Here is a 27,703-nt window from a genome sequence, read left to right as displayed (position 1 = left end):
GTCACATGCACCCATTTTACGGGTACTTATCATAGTAGGTAACTCTTCATGGTCACTGATAAGTTCATAAAGCATGACAATCTCTACACTGCTCAGTTTTGTATTTCAGATTTAGACCATAAGCAAGACCAGTCTGACATCCACTCAACTTGTATTTTTTCTCAGGTTGTCATTTCTTGAATACATGTCAGAGTTGCATATTATAGACAGCAGTCAGTGGGCGTCAATACTTTGGGCACTAAGGGGAATGTGCACCAAGGTTCAATCCGCATCATTAACTGGGGAGTGAGATGGAGGGCAACAACAGCCACAGTTACAGTCTCACAATTCATAATTACAGACCGGCTTTGTGGATCAATATCTTGAACTAGATGACTAAAGCTAGCCAAGATGGCCATGTTCCTTCACAACCAAACAAAGCCATAGAATGCTTATGGCAATGGACCATGACCACAGTCAGTCATATAGTATCAGCCACCAGAAATGAGCTTGTCCAGTTCCTCAACTTGCTTAGTACTGCTAAGCACTTCCTGCATATGATTCCCAGTGTTATGCCTCAATACCCATGAACCCACTTCATGAAACTAGTTGTACAGTAGACTAACCGGCATATCACTGCTAAGCTCTTCCTGCAGATGATGCAGAGTATATACAGGATCAGTCTAGTCTGCATAGTGTTGTCAGGCACTTCCTGTGGATGACGTCCAGTTTATATAGGTACTCACATGGATCAATTGAACTCACATAGTACCTTTAGTCACTTCCAATGTACAATGTCCATCTTGATTCCTCAGATCCTAAGAGATGTCTCTTCACTCAACCTCAAGCCTCTGCCACCCAAAGGAATCCTTTGCTTAGAAATATGGAGATCTTATTCACAACATTCTGTATTGAACAACCATCCTCAACATTCTTCTTCAACTACTTTGCAGCTAGCAAAAGAGATATCAGCTTCACCATGTTAATCCAAACCAATGAAAACTGGCCCAAAAGTTCCATTGTTGTTATTGAATCTTACTATGAGTGAAACTATGCCTTGCCGGTTTGGACTGAAGAAGTTCTCCACTCACTCCACTTGGAGTTCTGTTCTCCGTCTCCATCACCTGCCAGGTCGACAGTTCCAACATCAGGTGATCATTGTCTACTTTCAGTTGTTTATATGCTATGACAAGTTATTGACATTTTGGGACCACTTTCATTGTCAGTTCCAAGTTCCAAGCATCTATGGACGTCTTTTCTTTCAAATGCCTTCCGTCAGTTTTTCACTTGGATACCTATGAGTTGAATCATAATTTAATGACAACATTGCATATGATACCTATTGTGATCTTCTAAAGGCAGAATACAGCTCTACTTCTCCCATCCCGAATCTTAATAGAATACATGGGAGCATGCTTATAAAATGGTCAAATGTTCAAGTAAAAAGAATATTTACCACAGGATTTAGGATTGAATTCATGGAATGATAGATTCCTTGTCTACACAAAGCAATCCATGTGCTATCAGAATTCCATAACCTGCAGAGTTTTGCTCAATGCAGCAGCAGATGCCTAGTCCTTCATCACTTTCTTGGGCTCCCATAACAATGTAGTCCAGATGGAGCCTGTATATTGACCACTGGACCAACTTTGACAATTGGCTTGATACAAGGTTGCATCTTGAAGGCAGGGAAACAACCCTAGACTCATGTTGGAGATACCTCTGAAAATACAAAATACAATGTCCAGTAAAAACATTCACTGCAGATGTGAACATAGATGACTAAGGGAGCAAGTCTTCTACCATAGGAGTGTGGCCCCCACAAGATCATCATTTACATATCAGCATCTTCAAGATGAAACCATTTTGAAAGCTTTTCATTGGTGTCTGGAGAACCTGCTTGGGAATGGAGTTCTCATTCTGTTTGACAATTCCAATGTGGTGACTTTTCTCAAAACAGCAAAGCAGAACCAATTACCCAGACCTTTGTATTCTTGTTGGGGATTTTTTTAAATGGCATCGTCAGTGACAAATCCACATTAAACTTCAACATATCTTAGGCTGGTTAATGTATCGCAGACTCTTTGTCCTGCAAGAAGGAACTAATATAAATGGAATGGTCTCTTCATCCCTGTTTTTGCTTAATAGATACTCAGTGAGGCTGACCTATGATGGACCTATTGGACCTAAGCTGGAATGCAAAAATCCTAATGTTTGTCTTACTATCCTGTATCCAAAAGACCTAAATAATTGATGCTTTGCCTGCAGATTGGAATGACCAAATCTATACACTTCTTCAACACCTCGGGTTCTGAAGGTGATACAGGAATCAGATTATCAAAGTGTTTCCTCATCCTGATTACTCCATGCAAATGGGTGATCTTTACTTTTCAGTCTCACAACATAATCACCAGGAATTGAGATATTCTGTCATCTGCATTAAGCAACCATGATGGCAGGTGTTTCATCTCAACTCAGAGTTACTGAACCTACACAACTGGATCTTATTAAATATGTCTTGAAGAACAAACAGTTCTCACTACAAGTCATGGAGAATGCCTCAGTAATACACATAACCCTCCCAGCCTCCACACAGTTACATCCATATAGAGATTGTGCATTCCACTCCAGTAGTAACTGAAAATTTCATGAGATTTTATCACCAGTTCCAGTATCAAGGGGAGATCACGCTATCTACCCCTACCTTAGTGTACAGATAACTTCTAGCTTATTGGCTAAGGGGGCACTCACCAATTAATATGTACTTTAGAGAGAGTGACGTATGTAAGGTGAAGTAGTTTGCATTTAAAACATGCACAATGGAGAGAATGTTGGCATACCTATATGCTACAGTAATGTAATGTGGATGATATTTCTTTGGATATTGTACTTTTGGAAATTTTACATGATTTAAGCACACTGCTAACTAAAATGACTGCTCCCTTGTGCTAAAAAATCAGCCTGAAATAGTCTAAAGTACACTATACATAGCAGCTATTAAAATAGGGAAAATGAATTTTGCCAGACTAGACAATACCAGCTTCTGGATGTGCAATGAATGAATTACCAAATATGTAAAATGTAAAAAAAAGTTATCGGCTCTTTTTTATACAATTTACCTCTGAAGTTCAGGAAGTGAAAATGACCAAGTGGATCTAGCACTTTTTTGAAAGGTTCACATTTGAAGTAAGGCCAAGCTGTATACTCTATAACCCATAGTACACCCATCAATCATACATCAAAATAAAGGGAATTAAAGGTTCTTTTAATTATACCTAACATATACAAGGTCTTTTTTAAATAGCCAGTATAACCAGTCAGGAAAGCCGGGGAAATTCTTTTTCTTTAAAATCCTAACCCTATGCAAAATGCGAAACTGTATAGCGCCACCTAAAGAGTTTTAACCTGAGAATGCTGGATTTGCAAGGGAGTAGTAATTCTCCTAAACTGTTATGATTGGATAAGTATTATCAAAAAGCATATTTTGCTAGAAAAAAATTAGTTTTCAAAGCATGTTGTTAGTAGGGAATCCACTAATTACATAAAATTGGGATATTTGATTTTTATCGTCTTTTATAACAAAGCAAATTTACATTACATTGGGCACTGAGTTATGAATGTAAATATTATGGTGCTTCACACATTTAAAAGAGATAATAACTCTAAAATAATGATATCAGTCAGTGCCTAAAATGAACTTTATATGTCGAGCTTGTCAACTAACTTCTATGAAAGATCTTGATAATACATTATCTGTAAGGAATTGTCAGACTTTGTATATTTTCAGGTGTGTAGAAGGAGAAAAGTGGAAAAATGTACGACCTCTAACCTTGCAAGTTACATGTCACATACGATCATTGATTCAAGAATGTAATAAATGCATTATGGATCCTCCCTTGTTCATGCTAGAGGTAGGAAAAGTTAGCTTGGAAGTACTCTGTGGTTGCATGCATTCTCATCACCCTTTGCAAAAAATTATCCTTGCAAATTTGATTTTTTTATATTTTATGATGATTACATAACAAGTTCTAATAAGTTCTAGCAATTTACACAAAAGATTCATGTACATCAATCAGATGGCTGACTGGAATACATAAACCACTCTTGTACATTAATCAATTAGTCTTCAGTTTGCTATCTAGATTAAACAGAACATTTATATATTTCAGTGAATAAGTATACAATTTAGTATCCAGAATACAAAATATTTATGTACTTCATTGAATAAGTATACAGTTTAGTATATAGCATACAGAAAACATTTATGTGCTTCAGTGAATAAGTATACAATTTAGTATCCATCATACAGAAAACATTTGTGTACTTCATTCAGTCAGTATACAGATCAGTATCCAGAATACAGAAAGCATTTATGTACTTCAGTCAATCAATATACAGTTTAGTATCCCAAATACAGAAAACATTTATGTACTTCAGTCAATCAGTATACAGTTTAGTATCCCGAATACAGAAAACATTTGTACTTCATTAAATAAGTATACAGTTTAGTATCCAGCATACAGAAAACATTAATGTACTTCAGTGAATAAGTAGACAATTTAGTATCCAGAATACAGAAAATAATCATGTACTTCAGTCAGTCAGTATACAGTTTAGTATCCAGCATACAGAAAACATTTATGTACTTCATTGAATAAGTATACAATTTAGTATCCAGCATACAGAAAACATTTATGTACATCAGTAAATCAGTATACAGATTAGTATCCAGAATACACAACATTTATGTAATATATCAATTAGTCTTCAATTTACTAACCAGTGTTGAATATTTTTGATATTGTGTTAATAACTTTGTATTGTGTCATCATGTAATCTTTGTATGAAATATATTATGAAATGCTATATTGATTCTTGTGATGAATAATGCTTTGTGTCATTTAATGAAATCTTATATGAATTTCTGTACCATTCCACTTTCATGGCTGTTAATCTGTTATGTTTAACATTAGCTATAATCTGTCATGCACTCATAGTACAGTGGAACCCCGCTATAACGCGATAATTGGGGTCCACAAAATTGGATCTCGTTAATATTGGGGTCACGTTAATGCGGGGTTTTGCAGTATTTTACTTTTTTGAGAGAACAACTCATTGGCACATATACATGTATTCATGTCTACGGTATATGATGAATAAGGGTATCAACACTGTTTACTGTCGTGCCGTCGTGGCATTCATTTTATCTGTAATGCATGTAATTCCACTGAAAAATTGCACACAGATTTACAATATTCAATATTTTTTCCCCTAATCATTGTATCTGAATTCAGCGTCTAATATATAGCATAAACATAGTATCAACACCGTTTACTTGCCGTCTGATATCGTACCGTCGGGGCTTGAAATTAATCCATAAAATATGTCATTCCATTGCAAAAATTGCATACATATTTAAACTATTCAATAATTTTGTCACACATCATTATGTGTCTGAATTCAATGGAAAAAATTAACAGCAAAATTAGGTTAAGAAAGACGAAGCACGTGTACGGTTCATTACGTTACAGGATATATGAATGGTGTCTGTACAAATTTCATACTGCTAAAATTTTCTCATATGCGTTTCCATGTACATTTATCCATTGCAAATTTCCAATAATTAACGCTTGTACGCCTATTCATTTGAACGACTACAACAAGAATAATTACAAATCAACACATGCTTTCAGTGTACATGTAACTTTTACTTCAGATTTTGTGAATATCGAAAGAAACATGTGATAACTACTATACTAATCATGGCACAAAGTGCAGAGAACGATTTGCGTTTGTGAACTTGCTTTTCCATAACAGTAAAATATTTTTTGATATATAAAATTTAGGAAATTAACGAGTTCATAATCAGTTAATACACATGTAAAACCCAAGAACTAAGTGTAGTGGGCCTGCAGTGGTCACTTACATAATGTTTTTTAAGCTGAACGCATGCACAATTTCATACCCTTTCAATCTCCAGCCAATAAAGCGGAAATTATTTACTGGTCAACTAATTGTGTCTAATAACGCCGCCAAGCCCAGAAAACATGTTGGCGGCTTTCGTTTTTTGATGTTTATTAAATTGTGAGAATCTTTTATCAACCACCACATTGTCTGCTGATTGGTTGTGTATGCAGTTAAAGAAGAAACACATGTCAGCTATTGTTTGAGCAATGATTGTATACAGAATTAATTGAAGTCAATCACAAAGACGACTTACTGGCTTTACTCATGGACCAGTAATAAGTAACATTTCCGATAATGATTATTTTGGTATAAGACTTCAAGAACCTGGTGAAATTGTTACATTTCAGAAGCCAAGCCACGATTGTATTATATTCAAATTCATAAGCGAATTCTTCCACAAAATGATGATAAACATTTTACACTCTATTTCTCTTATTTTAAAAAAAAGTATTTTTCCGGGTACGAGAAAAATACATGTACATGTATTTAAAATTTCAGGAACCACGCCACAAATGTATTATATATCGTATTTTGTATTCAATTTCATACACGATCTCTTCCCCAAAATGGTTGTCAATTTTTTTTCACAAAGTGCAGAGAACGAATTGCGTTTGTGAACTTGCTTTTCCATAAAAGTAAAATACTTTTATAAAAAAATAGGAAATTAATAACGAGTTCATAAGCCAACCCCATGCACATGTAAAACCTGAGAATTAAGTGTAGTAGGCCTGCAAACGTCACATGTTACTTTTATATATTTGTTTTAAAGCTGAACGCATGTACAATTTCATACCCTTTCAATTTCCAGCTAATAAAGAGGACATTATTTACTGGTCAACTGATTGCGTCTAATAACACCACCAAGCCCAGCAAACATGCTGGCTGCTTTTTTTTACTGGATCAGTAATAAGTAACATTTCCGATAATGTTTATTTTTGGCATAATACTTTAAGAACCTGGTGATATTGTTAAATTTCAGAGGCTACGCCACGATCGTATTATATTAAAATTTATACGCAAACTCTTCCCCCAAAATAATAATAAACGTTTTACACCCTATTTCAGGAACCACACCACGATCATATTAAATTGGAATCCATACACGATCTCCTCTCCATAATGATACTAATTTATTTATACACTATTTCATGTACTTTGGAAAAAAATATTTTTTTCATTTGCGAACATACGAAATTTCGGGAGCCACACCATGACTGCATTATATCCGAATTCGCGTTAAATCAGGGCGCATTATAGTGGGGTTCCACTGTATTGGTGAAAAATGTCAGATTTGAATTGATAGATCGTAAGAAAACTCTCTCGGACCAAAAACATTATTTTGGGATTATTATTATTGTTATTATTATTATTACAGCAACAGGAGATGGTAATGGGGGAATGTGCTAAGCTTGCCCAGCAAGTTGAAGGGTAAGAGAGCTTAATATTGTTCAGGCACATGAAACAGTATTTTTAAAATCAGATTTTCATGACATTGAAAAAGACATTACATTATTGTAAATGTTATGTACATTTTAACAAAAACTATATAAAATTTTGATGGTGTCAATTTTAAGAAATCACAAGTTCATAAATTCATTTTATTGTTTAATTACTTTTTGAGGACTCATCAGAGAGCTCTTTAATATTCATTCATGCTGTTAATTCATCTTATGAAATGTTCATTGAAGTTCATTTGTTGAACACATGTTGGTCTCTAATACAGTGAAACATTGATTATCCAGACACTGATTACACAGATATTTTGCTTGTACACACTGGTATCATGTCCCTGAAAACTTTATTTACAGTAAAAGTTATGCATGATATTGATATATCTATTAATGGAACTAATTTGCTGATAATTTTGCCAACTTAGAAGAAAATAACAAAAATCAGGAGTGAACACAATCAAATATGATCTTGAATTATATTTTTAAGTTAAAAATTAATGTAATATGGGGAGAGTGTGGGTGAGAAGGAGATACAAAGAAAGAAAGCTTTTTCTTACACCTGGTTGTTGCTAAGTGAGTGCCACTGTGACAATATGTAATTTGTCATATAGAAATCCCAAGATTATCAAGTATGAATAAAGACTCATAATGGTTTGATCCGAGGCATTCCTGTGAGAAAAGTTAATTACCTACTGGCATAGATGTGAACAGTTTACCTAAAACAGTGCACTTTGACACATGCTCACTGTTCAGCTTTTTTACGAAAATTTGATCGTCCAGATAACCCATTATCCTGATGAAAATCATTGATCCCCAGTGAATCTGGAAAATCCACAGTTTACTAAATATAAAATTTCCCTTATATTACTTTTTTCTGATTGGTATTGCATTGTCAGATTTGAGGATTTGTTGTACATTTTATAAAGAGATATATTGGGAGAAAAATCATATTGCCACAGCTTGTTTAAATATAGTAAGAAATTTTTTTAAATAGTGATTTAACTCTCAGCATGATCATAATCATGTTTGAAAATCTAATTTGGATTTTTAACGTAGCTTTAACAATTTTTCAGTCATATCGCTATGATGTCTGCAATGGGGCAGTTTATAGTGATTTCTAGTACTGGGGCATCATGCCACACATGTAGTACGATGTCCCACCCAGTCACATTATCCTGACACCAGGCTGACCAGTCCTAACACTAACCTCTTAATGTTGAACGCCAAGTAAGGAAGCTGTTAGTACCATTTTTATAAGTTTTTGGTATGACTTGGCTGGAGATAGAACCCACAACCTCCCGCATCCAAGGCAGATGCTCTAACCACTAGGCCACCTTAGCAGTCACCTATGACTCCAAATGATGGAGAAATTGGGCATTGATGAGTGTTGATCACAAATTGATGAGCGTTGATTGCAAATTGATGAGTATTGATCACAAATTGATGAGTGTTGATTGCAAATGATGAGTATTGATCACAAATTGATGAGTGTTGATTGCAAATGATGAGTATTGATCACAAATTGATGAGTGTTGTATGCAAACCAAAAATTTAGTGACAATCAATATTTGGTTGCAGCATCTTTTACAAAACTTGACTGAAAACTTGCCATTTTTAAAAATGCACATTTGAATGGAGAGATGAACAAAATAAAGACCCCAAATCCATACAAGTAAACTCACAATCATTAAAATCTTTATTTTAAAGATGTTAAGTCTAAAATCTGTCAGATGTGATCACTCTGTTTCTAGAGTACTGCCACACCAACAATGTTGACTCTATCAGTCTGTACAAAATTGATAGTGTGCTAATGAAAATAAGTCTTTTCATTTTCATTTGAAAACAGTCATTAATTTTGACAAAATGTGCCATTTAAAGGATCATTTCTACAAGCTAAAATTGTAAAAGTTCACTGACCAAACATTATTATAATCTGGAGTTACATTTTTATGGATGTAGTAATGCAGTCATTCATTTCATTAGCACAGAATGAGAAAAGAATCCGTGCCAATTGATGGTTTTGCCTTCATATACATATATATTTATATATAATATACAGATTTGCATTGTTTATTATTTTTCACTTTTTTATTATTTGCTATGTAATATTGTATTGTATAGCTGACCATGTCCAAAATCATTTTCTACCTGACCAGAATCATTGATTTTAGTTTTATAAACAACATGTTTAACTTAATCTGAGCCTAGAACATTGGAAATTCCCAAATTTGTCTACCTGATGTTTACCACATTCTATATTATAATTTTAGTAACAGACCTTGTCTAATTATAGCTTGGAATGTTCTGGAAATGAACTACAGGCACATCAACACCTTCAGTGTTGGAAATTATGGGGAATTCCACTCAAGTTTATTCCAAACTTTATTCATTAGGACTTGTTGTTAGTAATTCTAGGATTATATGGGATTTAATTCACAATGCCATAAGTTCCTTTTACATTTTCACTTTGTATTCCAGTTAAATAAATTAGTTGTTTAATTTTACCACGTTTGCTGCTTTTCGCTCTTTTCAATTACTTTTTTTAAGAACATAGTGTCATTATATATATATATATATATATATATATATATATATATATATATATATATATATATATATATATATATATATATGGATTTTTTAATTATATATTAGGAAAAATATCACTCATGAAGTGGAAACTTTTTGTTTTGTCACTCATGAAAATCACTATTGATAATACAACATTTTCCATTTCTCTTGTGAAACTTTTCTTTATCTGCTCAAAAAACAAAGATATCCTCTATGTGCCATTACTTGTTAACATGACTTGAAACTTGTTAAAGCATCATTTTAAGCAGGATTCTTTAAGATGCTGTAGATTTAGTAGATAACAGTTTTGTGTTTGAGGATTTTAAGACATTTGTGATGACTATACATATCGTAGATAACAGTTTTGTGTTGGAAGACATTAATGGTGGCTATATAGACTTAGAAGATAAATTTTATGTTGGAGGCGTTTAGGACATTAATGATGGATTTAGGTTTAGTAGATAACAGTTTTGTGTTGGAAGATTTTAGGACATTAATGATGGTTTCAGATTTTGCAGATAACAATTTGGCTTTGGAGGACATCAGTAGTGGGTTTAGATTTAGCAGATAACAATTTTGTGTTGAAGGATTTTAGCACAATAAGGATGGTTTTACATTTAGCAGATAATGGTTTTGTGTTGGAGGATTTTAGGACATTAACAGTGATTTTAGATTTAGTGGATAACAGTTTTGTGTTGGAGGAGTTTGGGAAATTTATGATGGTTTTACTGTCACAGATTATGTATAGCTGGTAAAACTAAATAGTGGATTTTACTGCTTTAGGTTTTTCATTGGACCTTTGACCAGTTAGAAACTATGTTACACTGGCAGATGTATTGTTGTTTTGGTGTTCTAGGACACAGCAACATTAGTACATTATTTAGTGCCAAGGCTGTTGGTCTAAAGTGTTATGCCCAAGGACACACCACAGTAGCCTACCAAGGTTGATGTGATAGTAGGGATTCAACCAGTACTCATTGGTCATAAATTTGGCATGCTAACTACAGCCATCATGGCTACTTCCTCCACTGGTTGCCTTTTACAACATGCATTAAGGTGAGGAAAGCCTATTTTATATCCTCAAGCTTACCACGGGAAGATTGGTATTGGTATAGGACACTGAAGACTGTGCTACTCATTTATTTTGTTGTATTCCTGTCTGATGAATACATATTTGAGAGTCAGACTGTTTATCACATAACTATACCGTCTGTGCCACTCAGTGATTTTGCTATCACTATTTTTCCTGTCTATTGAATACAAGTTTGAAAGTCATTCTGTTTATCACATAACTAAACAGACTGTGCTACTTATTGATTTTGCTCTGCTATATTTCTGTCTAATGAATACAGATTTGAAGAGTCAGTCTGTTTATCACATTACTGAAATGACCGTGCCACTCAGTGATTTTGCTGTTGCTTTATGTGATGCCACTAAACAATTGTAATAAAATTTATTATTTACATTGTATATCTTGCTTGAACTTTCCAGGCTGAATATACCAAAAGGAAATATCCCTCAGAAAATTCCTCTCATCAATCAGTTGACCTTTCTGGGACAGTCCTTCAGCAAGATGGTGGATTTGTCCCTTGGCTACTTGGTGCAGGTGAATTATTAAATGCATTTTTAGTCACATTTATCTTAAAGGTGCAGATTAATTGGGTAAAACATTATTAGTAGGGAGGATTTAAAAAAGGAAGGAAATGGCTGTCCAGGGTACAACAAACAAACCAATTGACTGGACACCAGAAAATTACTGAATACTGGGTCAGAGTTACTACATCTTGAATTCAAGTAGTCCAGTTGGCATGAAATCAAAGTAATGTTTTACTTTTTTTTTTCTAAGCAAAATTATCGTAATATTTACAAACAAGAATAATTATACATGACTCTTAACAAGGAAAAAGGAAGGTCTTAGAGCTAGCATTGTCTGAATTTAAACTGAGCTAACACATCATGCTATACTTCCAACATCTTGCTATACTTGTTGTAGTTTGCTATACTCCCAACATCTTGCTATACGCCATGCATCTTGCCGTACTTCCCAATGGGAGGTTGCTATATATTTATCCAGCTGTCTTTAAATGATAATGCAGTTATGCTATAGACTCATCTGAAGGTTCCAAATCAGTTATTCCACAGACCCCATCTGGAAGTTCCAAATCAGTTATGCCACAGACATTCCATATCAGTTATGACATAGACCCCATCTGAAAGTTGCAAGTCATTTATTCCACAGACCCCATCTGAAAGTTCCAAATCAGTTATGCCATTGATGCCATCTGAAAGTTCCAAATCAGTTATGCCACAGATTCCATCTGAAAGTTCCATATCAGTTATGCCATAGACCCCATCTGAAAGTTCCAAATCAGTTATGCAACAGACCTTATCTGAAAGTTCCAAATCAGTTATGCCACAGACTCCATCTGAAAGTTCCACATCAATTATGCCATAAATGCCATCCAAAAGTTACAAATCAATTATACCACAGACCCCATCTGAAAGTTCCAAATCATTTATGCCATATATGCCATCTGAAAGTTCCATATCAGTTATACCACAGACCCCATCAAAAAGTTCCAAATCAGCTATGCCATAGATCCTATCTGAAAGTTCCACTTCAGTTATGCCATAAATGCCATCTGAAAGTTACAAATCAGCTATGCCATAAATGCCATCTTAAAGTTCCAAATCAGCAAATAAACATCTGTTGCTCATTCATGAGCTTAAATTTGAGAAAACTTTTTTATGTAAGTTTACCATCTCTGAAACTTGTTATTTCAGGCTGCATTGCCTTTATTAATATTCATTTGTATTTGGCCAGTGTTTATTTTATGTAACCACTAATGGATGCTCATAGGCACACTACAGAAGTGTCAGGTTTGCCAATAGGTCCTTAAAACACTGATCATACGTTAGATAATCATTGTTTTGATCTGATTCAAAATCATATGGTAATAAACAACAACCTATAAAATTAGGTTAGCATTTTAAAAACTTACCTTTTACTCTAACAATAGACCAGCAGTAAAGGTTACAGACACTATGCATTATTCAGTCAGCATACAAAGTGATGGTTATTTTTCAACTAGTCATTAGCATACTATATCCCTATAGATCAAATCCAGTATTCCATTAGATTCCTACTTGTAGACTGAGTACATGTGACATATACACCACAGAGAATATAGGCAACTAAGTGCCCTGCTAGTATGTTATTAATAGTTACTTATACTATATCCAGTTAGCATATTGCTTCCATCGAAAGCAAGGACAGCTAGTTGGGTTCACTCTGTCTAGCATAACTGTGATTTGAAGAATGACCTACACAACTGTAAATTTTCACTGAGGGTATTCCAGGAGATTTTTGATGTCAGTTAGGACTGTACATATATAAATATGATCCTGGCATGCATTCAGATTGATTAAGTACTAAATTTGATGGAAAGATACAATTGGTAGTAAAAGTTAAATTTTCTGAGTGAATATCAACCAAAAAGGGCTTTTGCTACTTGAATTATGAGATAGCTTAGTAGTGAACATCAACTGAGATATGTAAGAAAATAAGGTGCCTCAGTTTTGAGTAATTATATTAAAATATGGACCTTCAAATTACATGTTGTAATGAAGTGACAAATATATTTTTTGTACATAAATGCTGTTCTTATTATTATTTACTTGCAACATTGTTTCTCTCCCTCCTTTTCCCACATCCCATATTACATTCAGGCTTACAAATACATTGAGTTTATTCTTCACATTATATGAATGTTCAGAACATAACATGGCTGACATTATTGGATCCTGTTTCCGCTATATAGCAAGGTAAATGTGTAGATGAATACTTGATCTGTTTGATATCAAAATTAGCTTCCCGTGGATTTGTTTTTGCTGATATATCTACCTCACTGTAATTTGGTAATTGAGGTTCATAGCTTTGAGTTGTGATAGCAACCAAAATATTGTAAAACTTGTAAGATAAAAACCTCATTGAAGGTGACCCTGCAAAACATAATATCAGCTTTTATGTACATAAATTATATAATTGTCACATAGATGTAATTAATCAAACTGACCATATGACTGCATGTATGAAAATGAAAATATATTGAATTTTTTTTTCTTTCTTTTCTTAAAAATCCATAATTATCATATGTTTGGTAAGTCTGCATGTCAAGAAAATCCATAATCATCATATGTCTGGTAAGTTTGCATCACAAGAAAATCCATAATCATCACATGTTTGGTAAGTCTGCATCACAAGAAAATCCACAATCATCACATGTTTGGTAAGTGTGCATCACAAGAAAGTCCATAATCACATGTTTGGTAAGTCTGCATCACAAGAAAATCCATAATCATCACATGTTTGGTAAGTCTGCATCACAAGAAAATCCACAATCATCACATGTTTGTTAAGTCTGCATGTCAAGAAAATCCATAATCATCACATGTCTGGTAAGTCTGCATCACAAGAAAATCCACAATCGTCACATGTTTGGTAAGTCTGCTTCACAAGAAAATCCACAATCATCACATGTTTGATAAGTCTGCATCACAAGAAAATCCATAATCATCACATGTTTGGTAAGTCTGCATCACAAGAAAATCCACAATCATCACATGTTTGGTAAGTGTGCATCACAAGAAAGTCCATAATCACATGTTTGGTAAGTCTGCATCACAAGAAAATCCATAATCATCACATGTTTGGTAAGTCTGCATCACAAGAAAATCCACAATCGTCACATGTTTGGTAAGTCTGCATCTCAAGAAAATCCATAATCGTCACATGTTTGGTAAGTCTGCATCATAAGAAAATCCACAATCGTCACATGTTTGGTAAGTCTGCATCACAAGAAAATCCATAATTATCACATGTTTGGTAAGTCTGCATCACAAGAAAATCCATAATTATCACATGTTTGGTAAGTCTGCATGTCAAGAAAATCCATAATCATCACATGTCTGGTAAGTCTGCATCACAAGAAAATCCACAATCATCACATGTTTGATAAGTCTGCATCACAAGAAAATCCATAATCATCACATGTTTGGTAAGTCTGCATCACAAGAAAATCCACAATCATCACATGTTTGGTAAGTGTGCATCACAAGAAAGTCCATAATCACATGTTTGGTAAGTCTGCATCACAAGAAAATCCACAATCATCACATGTTTGGTAAGTCTGCATCTCAAGAAAATCCATAATCGTCACATGTTTGGTAAGTCTGCATCACAAGAAAATCCATAATTATCACATGTTTGGTAAGTCTGCATCACAAGAAAATCCACAATCATCACATGTTTGGTAAGTCTGCATCACAAGAAAATCCCTAATCATCACATGTTTGGTAAGTCTGCATCTCAAGAAAATCCACAATCATCACATGTTTGATAAGTCTGCATCTCAAGAAAATCCATAATCGTCACATGTTTGGTAAGTCTGCATCATAAGAAAATCCACAATCGTCACATGTTTGGTAAGTCTGCATCACAAGAAAGTCCATAATCACATGTTTGGTAAGTCTGCATCTCAAGAAAATCCATAATCATCACATGTTTGGTAAGTCTGCATCACAAGAAAATCCATAATCATCACATGTTTGTTAAGTCTGCATCACAAGAAAATCCATAATTATCACATGTTTGGTAAGTCTGCATCACAAGAAAATCCATAATTATCACATGTTTGGTAAGTCTGCATCTCAAGAAAATCCATAATTATCACATGTTTGGTAATTCTGCATCACAAGAAAATCCACAATCATCACATGTTTGTTAAGTCTGCTTCACAAGAAAGTCCATAATCACATGTTTGGTAAGTCTGCATCACAAGAAAATCCACAATCATCACATGTTTGGTAAGTCTGCATCACAAGAAAATCCATAATCGTCACATGTTTGGTAAGTCTGCATCTCAAGAAAATCCATAATTATCACATGTTTGGTAAGTCTGCATCACAAGAAAATCCATAATTATCACATGTTTGGTAAGTCTGCATCACAAGAAAATCCACAATCATCACATGTTTGGTAAGTCTGCATCACAAGAAAATCCCTAATCGTCACATGTTTGGTAAGTCTGCCTCTCAAGAAAATCCATAATTATCACATGTTTGGTAAGTCTGCATCACAAGAAAATCCATAATTATCACATGTTTGGTAAGTCTGCATCACAAGAAAATCCATAATCGTCACATGTTTGGTAAGTCTGCATCACAAGAAAATCCACAATCATCACATGTTTGGTAAGTCTGCATCACAAGAAAATCCACAATCATCACATGTTTGGTAAGTCTGCATCTCAAGAAAATCCATAATCGTCACATGTTTGGTAAGTCTGCATCACAAGAAAATCCATAATCGTCACATGTTTGGTAATTCTGCATCACAAGAAAATCCACAATCGTCACATGTTTGATAAGTCTGCATCTCAAGAAAATCCATAATCGTCACATGTTTGGTAAGTCTGCATCATAAGAAAATCCACAATCGTCACATGTTTGGTAAGTCTGCATCACAAGAAAGTCCATAATCACATGTTTGGTAAGTCTGCATCTCAAGAAAATCCACAATCATCACATGTTTGGTAAGTCTGCATCTCAAGAAAATCCATAATTATCACATGTTTGGTAAGTCTGCATTACAAGAAAATCCATAATTATCACATGTTTGGTAAGTCTGCATCTCAAGAAAATCCATAATTATCACATGTTTGGTAATTCTGCATCACAAGAAAATCCACAATCATCACATGTTTGGTAAGTCTGCTTCACAAGAAAGTCCATAATCACATGTTTGGTAAGTCTGCATCACAAGAAAATCCACAATCATCACATGTTTGGTAAGTCTGCATCACAAGAAAATCCATAATTATCACATGTTTGGTAAGTCTGCTTCACAAGAAAATCCATAATCATCACATGTTTGGTAAGTCTGCATCTCAAGAAAATCCATAATTATCACATGTTTGGTAATTCTGCATCACAAGAAATTCCACAATCGTCACATGTTTGGTAAGTCTGCATCACAAGAAAATCCACAATCGTTACATGTTTGGTAAGTCTGCATCACAAGAAAATCCATAATCGTCACATGTTTGGTAAGTCTGCATCATAAGAAAATCCACAATCGTCACATGTTTGGTAAGTCTGCATCACAAGAAAGTCCATAATCACATGTTTGGTAAGTCTGCATCTCAAGAAAATCCACAATCATCACATGTTTGGTAAGTCTGCATCACAAGAAAATCCATAATTATCACATGTTTGGTAAGTCTGCATCACAAGAAAATCCATAATTATCACATGTTTGGTAAGTCTGCATCTCAAGAAAATCCATAATTATCACATGTTTGGTAATTCTGCATCACAAGAAAATCCACAATCATCACATGTTTGGTAAGTCTGCTTCACAAGAAAGTCCATAATCACATGTTTGGTAAGTCTGCATCACAAGAAAATCCACAATCATCACATGTTTGTTAAGTCTGCATCACAAGAAAATCCATAATTATCACATGTTTGGTAAGTCTGCTTCACAAGAAAATCCATAATCATCACATGTTTGGTAAGTCTGCATCACAAGAAAATCCATAATTATCACATGTTTGGTAAGTCTGCATCACAAGAAAATCCACAATCGTTACATGTTTGGTAAGTCTGCATCACAAGAAAATCCACAATCATCACATGTTTGGTAAGTCTGCATCTCAAGAAAATCCATAATCGTCACATGTTTGGTAAGTCTGCATCACAAGAAAATCCATAATCATCACATGTTTGGTAATTCTGCATCCCAAGAAAATCCACAATCGTCACATGTTTGGTAAGTCTGCATCTCAAGAAAATCCACAATCGTCACATGTTTGGTAAGTCTGCATCACAAGAAAATCCACAATCGTCACATGTTTGGTAAGTCTGCATCTCAAGAAAATCCATAATCGTCACATGTTTGGTAAGTCTGCATCTCAAGAAAATCCATAATTATCACATGTTTGGTAATTCTGCATCACAAGAAAATCCACAATCATCACATGTTTGGTAAGTGTGCATCACAAGAAAGTCCATAATCACATGTTTGGTAAGTCTGCATCACAAGAAAATCCACAATCATCACATGTTTGGTAAGTCTTCATGTTAAGAAAATCATTTTAAAAAATGTTGGACCTTTTCGTATAAACACCTTAATCTTTATTTTTAAACAAGAGCTGACTTACATCAGCAAATGTATTTTTTGGTTGAAATTTACCCAGAAAGCAAATTATTTCCATAAGCTTCTGTCCTTCAATAATCACAACTATAATGAAGGACACAAACAAGAATTGCATTTATATCTTGCAAAGTTTCAGTGATGTAGCTGAAATATTCCTGAGATTTCCAAAAATAAAATATCCATTTATGTATGGTGATCATGTTTGATAGAGATCCTGAACTGATCCATTATTTAGCCTCCACTGGAAAAGCAATATGTCTCATTAGCTAGGAACATTTTAAATTTTTTTAGCATTTATTGGCCTCAATATTTCACTGTGGTTCTAATTGTAGGTTTTGTGCATTGAGGGTTACATGTACTAGTTGTCTACTTGTGTTATGTAGGTAACAAATATACTGGCACAAGTAAAAATTTGTATAGGGTCCTGCTGTCCAACCCTATAGGGCAGATTGAGTCTGTTTTCTGGGTTATAATCCTGTTGTCAAACCCTATAGGGCTGATTGTCTCAGTTTTCAGGGATAAGGCCCTACCATCAAACCATATAAGGCTGATATAGACTCCATTTTCAGGAGTTTGGTTCTGCTGTCAAACCCTATAGGGTTGTTTGTCTCAGTTTTCAGGGGTATTACCATGCTGTCCAGCCTTCTGTGGCCGAAAAATACCATTTTCAGGGGTACGGTCCTGCTGTCAAACTCTATAGACTGTTTTCAAGGGTATTTTCCTGCTGTCAACCCTGTTGGGTTGATAGACTCGGTTTTCGGAGGTATGATCTTGCTGTCAGACCCAATAGAGCTGATAGACTCCATTTTCAGGAGTGCAGAAGAGCAACAACTTCTGAGACTTGTTTTCGGTGTAGTGATTAAATAATACATTCAAGCTGTATTGGAGAATCTTTTTTGGACAGATAGGTATGAGTAAGACAGGCATATCTAACAAGCAGTTGTTTATTACCATATGAAAAATTAACTATTCCATTCACATAAATACCATTTTGTGAACAGAGCATAATTGTACAGCTCACAGGTCTATTGAAGAACTGAAAATTTAGGTGGGAAATTCACCCCTCCTTTTAAGAAAAAGGTTGGGGGAGGCCATATTTTATCAAAATGTATGACGACTGTAACCAAAATATGAAATTGTTTTTATATATAAAAATACAAAGTCGTGAAAAAATGATACATGTTTATTACACAATTGATTCTTTTTTAGCATGGCTTTGAAAAATTAGCACAAATGGAATAAAAACTGTACTGAACAAGTCAACATGGCAAATTATATTTTATTTGGACTAAAGGCAGCAAGTCAAAATGGCAAATTGCATTTGATTTGGACTGAAGGCAGCAAGTATACATGGCAAATTGCATTTGATTTGGACTGAAGGCAACAAGTATACATGGCAAATTGCATATGATTTGGACTGAAGGCAGCAAGTCAAAATGGCAAATTGCATTTGATTTGGACTGAAGGCAGCAAGTCAAAATGGCAAATTGCATTTGATTTGGACTGAAGGCAGCAAGTCAAAATGGTAAATTGCATTTTTGATTTGGACTGGTCATTTTTGAGTTTCCAATTGCATGTTACCAAACACAGTAGTGGCTCAGTACAATAAGTGACTAATCAAGGACAAATTCAGGTTATAGCAGCAAGTTTTGTTGATGCCCAACTTGAATAAAATCATTTTTATAAATTATCAAGTTAAGGATTATTTGAAATTTTTAATCAGGATCCTAGTCATAAGAAGATTATACCTGGAATGGTGTTGTAATCAAAGGTGTTATAACAATGGAGATATACAAAATAAACATGGTACAAAAAATTTCTTTTCTGCTTCACCCCATATTTTTATTTTTATGTGCTAAGATGGGATTTATGTGGCATTTAGGTTGTCCAAGTGTGTGTGCATGTGGACAGCTTTGGTTAAGATATTACAGAATTTCTGTATCAAAAATGCCTTCCCCAATTCATGATTTTGGAGATAGCATCATCACTTATTCCCCATCTTTCTGTACCACTCCAGCTCCTTGGTTTTGGCCCAGACTGGGGCTATGGGATCAGAATGGGCTCATTTTGGTTAGAGCTTTTGGATTAGCCTGCACTGAAGACAAGTGTTTGCATTGCAAATTGTTATATAACCCCTTCAGACCAGCACTTCATGTTTTAAATGTAATATCATCACATACTCTCCTTCCTTTGTGTCATGCCCTTTAATTGGGATCATAAAGTTATGACCTTTGATATATCAATAGCTGTATCATGTGTTCCTGAAAACAGATCTTATTGTACTGGCATTTTGAATTTATTTTATTTTATACCTGATTTTATTTTATCTTTTGGACTATTTTGCACATGCTACTACCTTTACATGTATCATACAAGATACCAGATTCATCCATATAGGTTATATTTTCTCCCATTCTTAATAATAATAATAATAAAATTGAAAAAAAGAACTAACAGAGTTAATGTTCTATTTCACACAGTACTATGGTAACTGGGTTGTGGCCAGGCTAAAAAATGTGATTTTGGTGAATCTATGTGTACAGTACTTTGTAAGATAACGATAATAGTAACAACAACAACAACAGTAACAATAATGATGACAAGAACAAGAATAGGTATTTTTATTGGCATTGAATAGTAACCAGCTTTTTATCGACTAAAGCCATGTAGAGTTGTCCAGCAGGACTGCGACTTGGAAACACTTGGTGGCCTGAAGCTAAAATTTAGTTGACTTGGGTTGCCATTCAATGGATTTATCCACCCTTACATATTCTGAATAATCCCATGCTTGCTGATTGCAAGGTAACTTTTCTTGTGACATGCATTGTTTGTTTTATTTTATATTGTTTACTCAAATATAAAATATTGGAATAATGCTTTTTCTCTAATTAAATTTTGAAATACAAATATAATGCATTTTTGTAATTTTTAGAAAATCGTGGATAGTCTAGATGAGTCTCACACACCTGCATCATTAATCAGTACCATTACTACTGTCATCAGTATGGGATTGGAAGGGGAGGATATGTGCTACATAATGGCAAGGGTAGGTATCAAGATACTGGCACAGGTAGGCATCATATACTGGCTATGGTAGTCATCAGTATACTGGCAAGGGTAGGCATCAATATACTGGAAAGGGTAGGCATCAGTATACTGGCAAGGCATCAAGATACTGGCATGGCATCAAGATACTGGCAAGGGTAGGCATCATTATACTGGCAAGGGTAGGCATCATAATACTGGCAAGGGTAGGTATCATGATACTCAAGGGTAGACATCATGATACTGGCACAGGTAGGCATGAAAGTACTGGCAAGGGTAGGCATCAATGCACTGGCAAGGGTAGGCATCAATATACTGGCATGGCATCAAGGTACTGGCAAGGATAGGCATCAAGATACTGGCACAGGTAGGCATCAAGATACTGGCAAGAGTATGCATCAGGATACTGACAGAGCATCAATATACTGGCATGGCATCAAGATACTGGCAAGGGTAGGCATCAATATACTGGCAGGGTAGGTATCAAGATACTGGCAAAGGTAGGCATCAAGATACTGGCAATGCATCAAGATACAGGCAAGGGTAGGCATCATGATACTGGCAAGGCATCATTTATACTGGTAAGGCATCAAGATACTGGCAAGAGTAGACATCACAATACTGGCAAGGCATCATGATGTTGGCATGGGTAGGCATCAGTATACTGACACAGATAGGCATCAAGATACTGGCATGGCATTGAGATACTGGCAAGGGTAGGCATCAAGATACTGGCAAGGGTAGGTATTAAGATACTGGCAAGACATCATGATACTGGCATTGTCAGGCATCAAAGTACTGGCAAGGGTAGGCAACACAATACTGGCAAGGGTTGGCATCCAGATACTGGCAATGATAGGCATCAAGATACTGGGAAGGGTAGGCAACAAGATACTGGAAAGGGTAGGTATCATGATGCTGGCACATGTGGGCATCAAGATACTGGCAAGGGTAGGCATCATAATACTGGCAAGAGTAGGCATCAAGATACTGGCAGGGGTAGTTATCAAGATACTGGCAAGGCATCAGGATACTGGCAAGGGTAGGAAGGGTAGATATGATACTGGCAAGGGTAGGCATCAAGGTACTGGCAAGGGTAGGCATGAAGATACTGGCAAATGTAGATCTAAAAAATCTATATCAGAATAGGTCAATTTAGATGTTTTGTAGCATTGGAATTGTAGATTGAATTAAGTTAAATTAGATCACACTGTGCTAGAAACAGGCAAGTCACCCAAACATTTAGTAAAATATTTCCTAGTGACCTCCCTCAAGTAATATTACTTTGAAAGTATAAACTGTCATGAGATACATTCATTTCTTATAGACTAATCTGGTGGCAGAAGTTAGAGTGTCCTCTTTGGATGTGGGGTCACAGGTTCAAACCCCAGCCAAGTCATACCAAAGACTTATAAAAATGGTACTAGCATCCACCTCACTTGGCACTCAACATTAAGAGGTTAGTGTTAGAAATGGTCGGCCTGGTGTCAGGATAATGTGACTGGGTTGGACATAATGCTACATGTCTGCAGCATGATGCCCCAGTGCTAGGCATCACTATGAACTGCCACACTGCAGACATTGTAGTGATATGACTGAAAAAATTGTTAAAGCTGCATTAAAAATCCAAATTACAGACACACATTTCTTATGTCAAAGAGCAGACTTATCTGCTGAAATCAGATATGTCCATCCAGATATTTTCCTCTATCTGTACGGTTGTCTTGATTTGGAGGTTTATTGTACTCCATGATCAGAAAATTACATGATTAAAGTAACAGTCTAATAGTTCATGTAGGCAAGTGGAGCTGACTGTTTCAACTATAGGTGTCATGTTCTGGAATTTTATTAAATGTAACCTTAAATGGTGATTATTTAGTTTGTTTTGCTCCTTATTAATGAATATTTCTTTCTTGCAAGATCATTCTCCATTTTCCCCAAAACTACATCAGATAAAGTCAGTCTTAAAGTGTGTGGACATTCTTTGTACATGGCTAACCAGGCAGGGTGATCTAATGTAATGTGGATTGCATTTAAATGCTATTATGTCACAAGGAAAACACTGCTTATTGGAAGAAGTTCATGCCAAATTGTACTGACAATCTCTAGACCTGACAGCTGCTTTTCTTGGCCCAGTTTAATGTCTAGCCATCATGTTATAAGTTCATAGTGATCAATGAATATTTGTATGGATATTCAGTAATGGCAGCTTAGGTATAGATCACACAACAGTCAGGAAAGAACAGACATTGGTAAAGCTTCATTGGTATTAAAAATATTTTTAGGAAAACATTTAATTTTGTATTTAAGTTCATATAACCCAGTGTCTACAATGTCGATGTGTACATATTTACTTTTAAATATCACTTTTAACAAGAACATTTGGTTAAAAACATTCTGTAGAGTTTACCATACTGAGGATATTGCTGAGTTTAAATGAAGTTTAAGAAACGAGTCTAATAATTTCTCTTTTACAAGCTTCGGTGAGTGAAAGATTTAAATTATTCAGCAAGTTTCATAAATTTTATTTGAAATGATATGTAAGATGCTATTTATCATACAACAAAACTGTAATGATTGACCAAACTGCAGAAGAGTGTAGTGAAATGACTTTGAAATACATCCCGATATCTCAGACAATGTGCATTTCCTTTGCAGGATGTTATGACATCATTTGTGATGTCATGAGCTGTTATTACATGTGTTATGTTAATGTAGTCCAAGATAAGTATAATGCATTAATTCCAAGCCTTCATTCTAAATAATTAAAGCACTAACAATCAGCACTGTATTCAAGGCATGATTCATGTGATTTCATAGATCAGTTACAGTATTCAAGGCAAGGTGTTCTCATTATTTTAGGGATCAATTACAGTGTTTAAGCATGGTGTTCACATGATTGTAGCAGTCTTTTTCAGTATTGAGTGCTTGATTTACATTATTTCAGGGAACAGTTATAGTATTCAAGCCAGGGTTCACATGAGTTCAAGGATTATTTACAGTTGTCAAGGCAAGGGATTCACATGATTTCAGGAATGAGTTACAGCATTCAGTGCATATGGTTCACATGATTTAAGTGATCAGATATTGTATTCAAAGCACAGGGTTCACATGATTTCATGGATTCCTTATAGTATTCAGGGCATGATTTCATGGAACAGTTACAGTATTCAGGGCATGGGTTCACATGATTTCAGGGATCAGTTCCAGTATTTAAGGCATGGGGCTTGAATGGTGTCAGGGATCAGTTCCAATATTCAAGGCATGGTGGTTCACATGATTTCAGGGATCAGTTACAGTATTCAAGGTATGAGGGTTCACGTGATATTAGGGATCAGTTAGATTATTCAAGGCATGAGGGTTTACATAATTTCAGGGATCAGTTACAGTATTCAAGACATGGGGGTTCACATAATTTCAGGGATCAGTTACAGTATTCAAGGCATGGGGGTTCACATGATTTCAGGGTTCAGTTACAGTATTCAAGGCATGGGGGTTCACATGATTTCAGGGATCAATTACAGTATTCAAGGCATGGGGTTCACATGATTTCAGAGATCAGTTAGATTATTCAAGGCATTGGAGTTCACATGATTTCAGTGATCAGTTACAGTATTCAAAGAATGGTTGTTCTCGTGATTTAAGAAATTATTTAGTTTTCAGGACATGGAGTACAGATGATTCTAGGGACCAAATAGTTTTCAAGGCATAGTGGTTCACATGATTTCAGGTATCAGTTACAGTATTAAAAGCATGGGAGTTCACATGATTTCAAGGATCTGTTACAGTACAAAGCATGGGGGTTCACTTGATTTCAGGGATCAATTACAGTGCATCATTTAGTAGATCCCTAGGATACATATGGCTTTACTAACTTTTTATTTTAAGGCCTGCTGTATATTCTGATTAATAGGTGCATACTTGAAAACAATTGCACACAAAGTATCAGACACATGCCTTCCAATTTTCTTATTGCCCAAATAAATACATAGGTTATGCATGTATATGCAAGGAAAAATAGACACATCTTCTCTTTATGCACTTCTTGACAATGTATGACAAAAGAAGTATCTAGTTTTTAATTTTATTTTTCAATAGAATATTGTGCTTGTTTCATTTGGTTTGAAGAAAGTTTTAGTTTGTAATTATGTCATTTTATGCCCATTGGTAGCCAATTTTACAAGTGTATTTTGGAGTTGTTTCCATTGATAAATGATAAAAGAATAAGTACACATACTTCTTATTCAGAATTTTATACTGTATTTTTCATCAAACATGAAAGGGATTATTGGTCATTTTATTTCCTTTTTCAATTTGTTTTCAGGAAGGTGGTGTACGTGCTTTGTTTGAAATCTGTAAAACAGAGTCTCTGGAATTTGTCCATGTTCAGGCCTTAAGGGCATTAGCAACCATTTGTTGTGTGGCTGAAAGCATATTGGAACTAGAAAAGGTAATGTTCATGTGGTCCCTCTGGTCTTGTTTTGAAAATAAAATGTTGTCTGAACCTGGTGAATTTAGAACAGGTTTGTTTCTTTATGCCTTTAACTTTTAAAGTGATGAGAAATAAGACATGAATGCATTATTGAAGCATCTTTATGTTACAGTAGGAATGACTGCATGAAGTAACAATAAATTCACAAGATTTACATGAATCTCCTCAGTCTGCTGTTTTCAGTATTGATCCAAAACCTAATGACATCTCAACTTCTTTCCCATAACCATTTAGAGCAGATCTAAAATTGTAACTGCTGTAGCTCCATTTTCAAATGCTGTTAGTGACATTATGTTGGAAATTATCTGACCTTGTGTAAAAAAAAATAATGGTGCCACACGTACATCCAATATAGACATTATGATAGCCATCTTGAAAATGTTATTGCCAATCTTCCTGAACAGATAGACAGATTGACATGAGGTTTCCAATATAGCATTCTTATGATGGCTAGTTGGTTCCAGATGAAAATGGTTATAATCCAAAATCTTGAAAATCTTGTTGTCACTACTCCTTCTGAATGGATGGTTCCATCAACATTGGGTTTTTTTTAAAAGAGGTCTTATAATGTCTAGTTGGGCCCAGTGATAATGATGTTGATTTGAGGTCCAGTATGGCCAGACACCAGCCAGCTTGAAAATTTTGTTATTGCTACACCACCTGAATGGAAAGTGATGTTGACATAGGTTTTCACCAGAAGACTTATTCTGATTTAGTTCATTCTAAGTGAAAATGATCCAATATCTAGTATGGCCACCACAGCAGCCTTCTTGAAAAGCAAATATTTGCTATTCCTTCTGAATGGATGGTCATATCAACATTTGGCTTTTGCTAAAGACTTCTTATTGTGTCTAGTTTGTACTAAATGGTTATATCAACATTTGGCTTTTGCTAAAGACTTCTTATTGTACTAAATAGTTTTATCAACATTTGGCTTTTGCTAAAGATTTCTTATTGTGTCTAGTTTGTACTTAATGGTCATAGCAACATTTGGCTTTTGCTAAAGACTTCTTATTGTGTCTAGTTTGTACTTAATGGTCATAGCAACATTTGGCTTTTGCTAAAGATTTCTTATTGTGTCTAGTTTGTACTTAATGGTCATAGCAACATTTGGCTTTTGCTAAAGACTTCTTATTGTGTCTAGTTTGTACTAAATGAAAATGATGCAATCTGACCCTCAGTATGCTACCATGATAGCCATCTTGAAAATATTATTACTGCTCCTCTCAAATGGATAGCTATATCAGCATATGTTTTTCACCAAACGGCTTCTAATGATATCTGTTTAATCCTAAATGAAACTGGTGTGAGTCTGACAGTTAATATGTCCACAGCAGTATCTGTTTGAAAATCTGGTTATCACTGAAGAATATCTGAAATTGTTTCAGCACTCAAAAGGTAAGGGAAGAAATGGTCTTATATTGAATTCCTAGAAATTCTTTTTGGGCCAGTATGCAACAGTCCTATTGAGGGACTCATTATAATATATTATTTGTTTGTAAACTACAATATGAGTCGCAATTTGTATTGGTATTAATTTAAAGTTCCATTGTTTTCTGACAGGAAGGTGGAATGGAGTGTTTGACAGACATTTTATGTGACACTACAGTCAGTGAGGCAGTAAGGGGAGAGGCTGCAGGAGTGGTAGCACAAGTTACCTCCCCTTGTTTGGATAATTTCCAACACATCGCCGGATTCTTGGAGAATGTACAAGACCTCCTAGGGTCTCTTCTTAGTAAGTTTAGATTCATTTTGAACAAGATCATATATAATAGATAAACAACTCAGATTTTTTTTCATGCCATTCTTTAATGGCACTGTATGTTTCTGGCAGTGGAGCCAGAATACTTTACTTTTCTAAGCTGCTGTCATTTGTTTAATTGTTTTTATGAGTGATGAAAACCTTTAAAATAATCCCGAGACCCCAAATATTCCATTAATGAATGCTATGAACTGAAAATCCTTCCTATGACCTTGGAT

General features: G+C 35.0%; 1 protein-coding gene across 3 annotated transcripts in view; it reads left to right on the top strand.

Moving 5' to 3' along the window:
* The window catches only part of LOC149769992 (protein inscuteable homolog), a 93,980-nt gene that overhangs the window by 32,916 nt on the left and 33,361 nt on the right, over positions 1-27,703 (top strand). For all 3 annotated transcript variants that reach the window (XM_089949557.1, XM_089949559.1, XM_089949558.1), the window contains 6 exons: positions 3,767-3,890; positions 7,322-7,374; positions 11,460-11,574; positions 21,119-21,232; positions 25,556-25,681; positions 27,287-27,458. In XM_089949557.1, coding sequence (XP_089805683.1) covers positions 3,767-3,890; positions 7,322-7,374; positions 11,460-11,574; positions 21,119-21,232; positions 25,556-25,681; positions 27,287-27,458 — 704 coding nt within the window. The remainder of the gene's footprint in view (positions 1-3,766; positions 3,891-7,321; positions 7,375-11,459; positions 11,575-21,118; positions 21,233-25,555; positions 25,682-27,286; positions 27,459-27,703) is intronic.

Source organism: Sinohyriopsis cumingii, unplaced genomic scaffold (assembly GCF_028554795.1).
Source record: "Sinohyriopsis cumingii isolate HCF-2022 unplaced genomic scaffold, ASM2855479v2 utg002887l, whole genome shotgun sequence".
Classification (NCBI taxonomy): domain Eukaryota; kingdom Metazoa; phylum Mollusca; class Bivalvia; order Unionida; family Unionidae; genus Sinohyriopsis; species Sinohyriopsis cumingii.
This window is presented reverse-complemented; position numbering and strand designations above follow the sequence as displayed.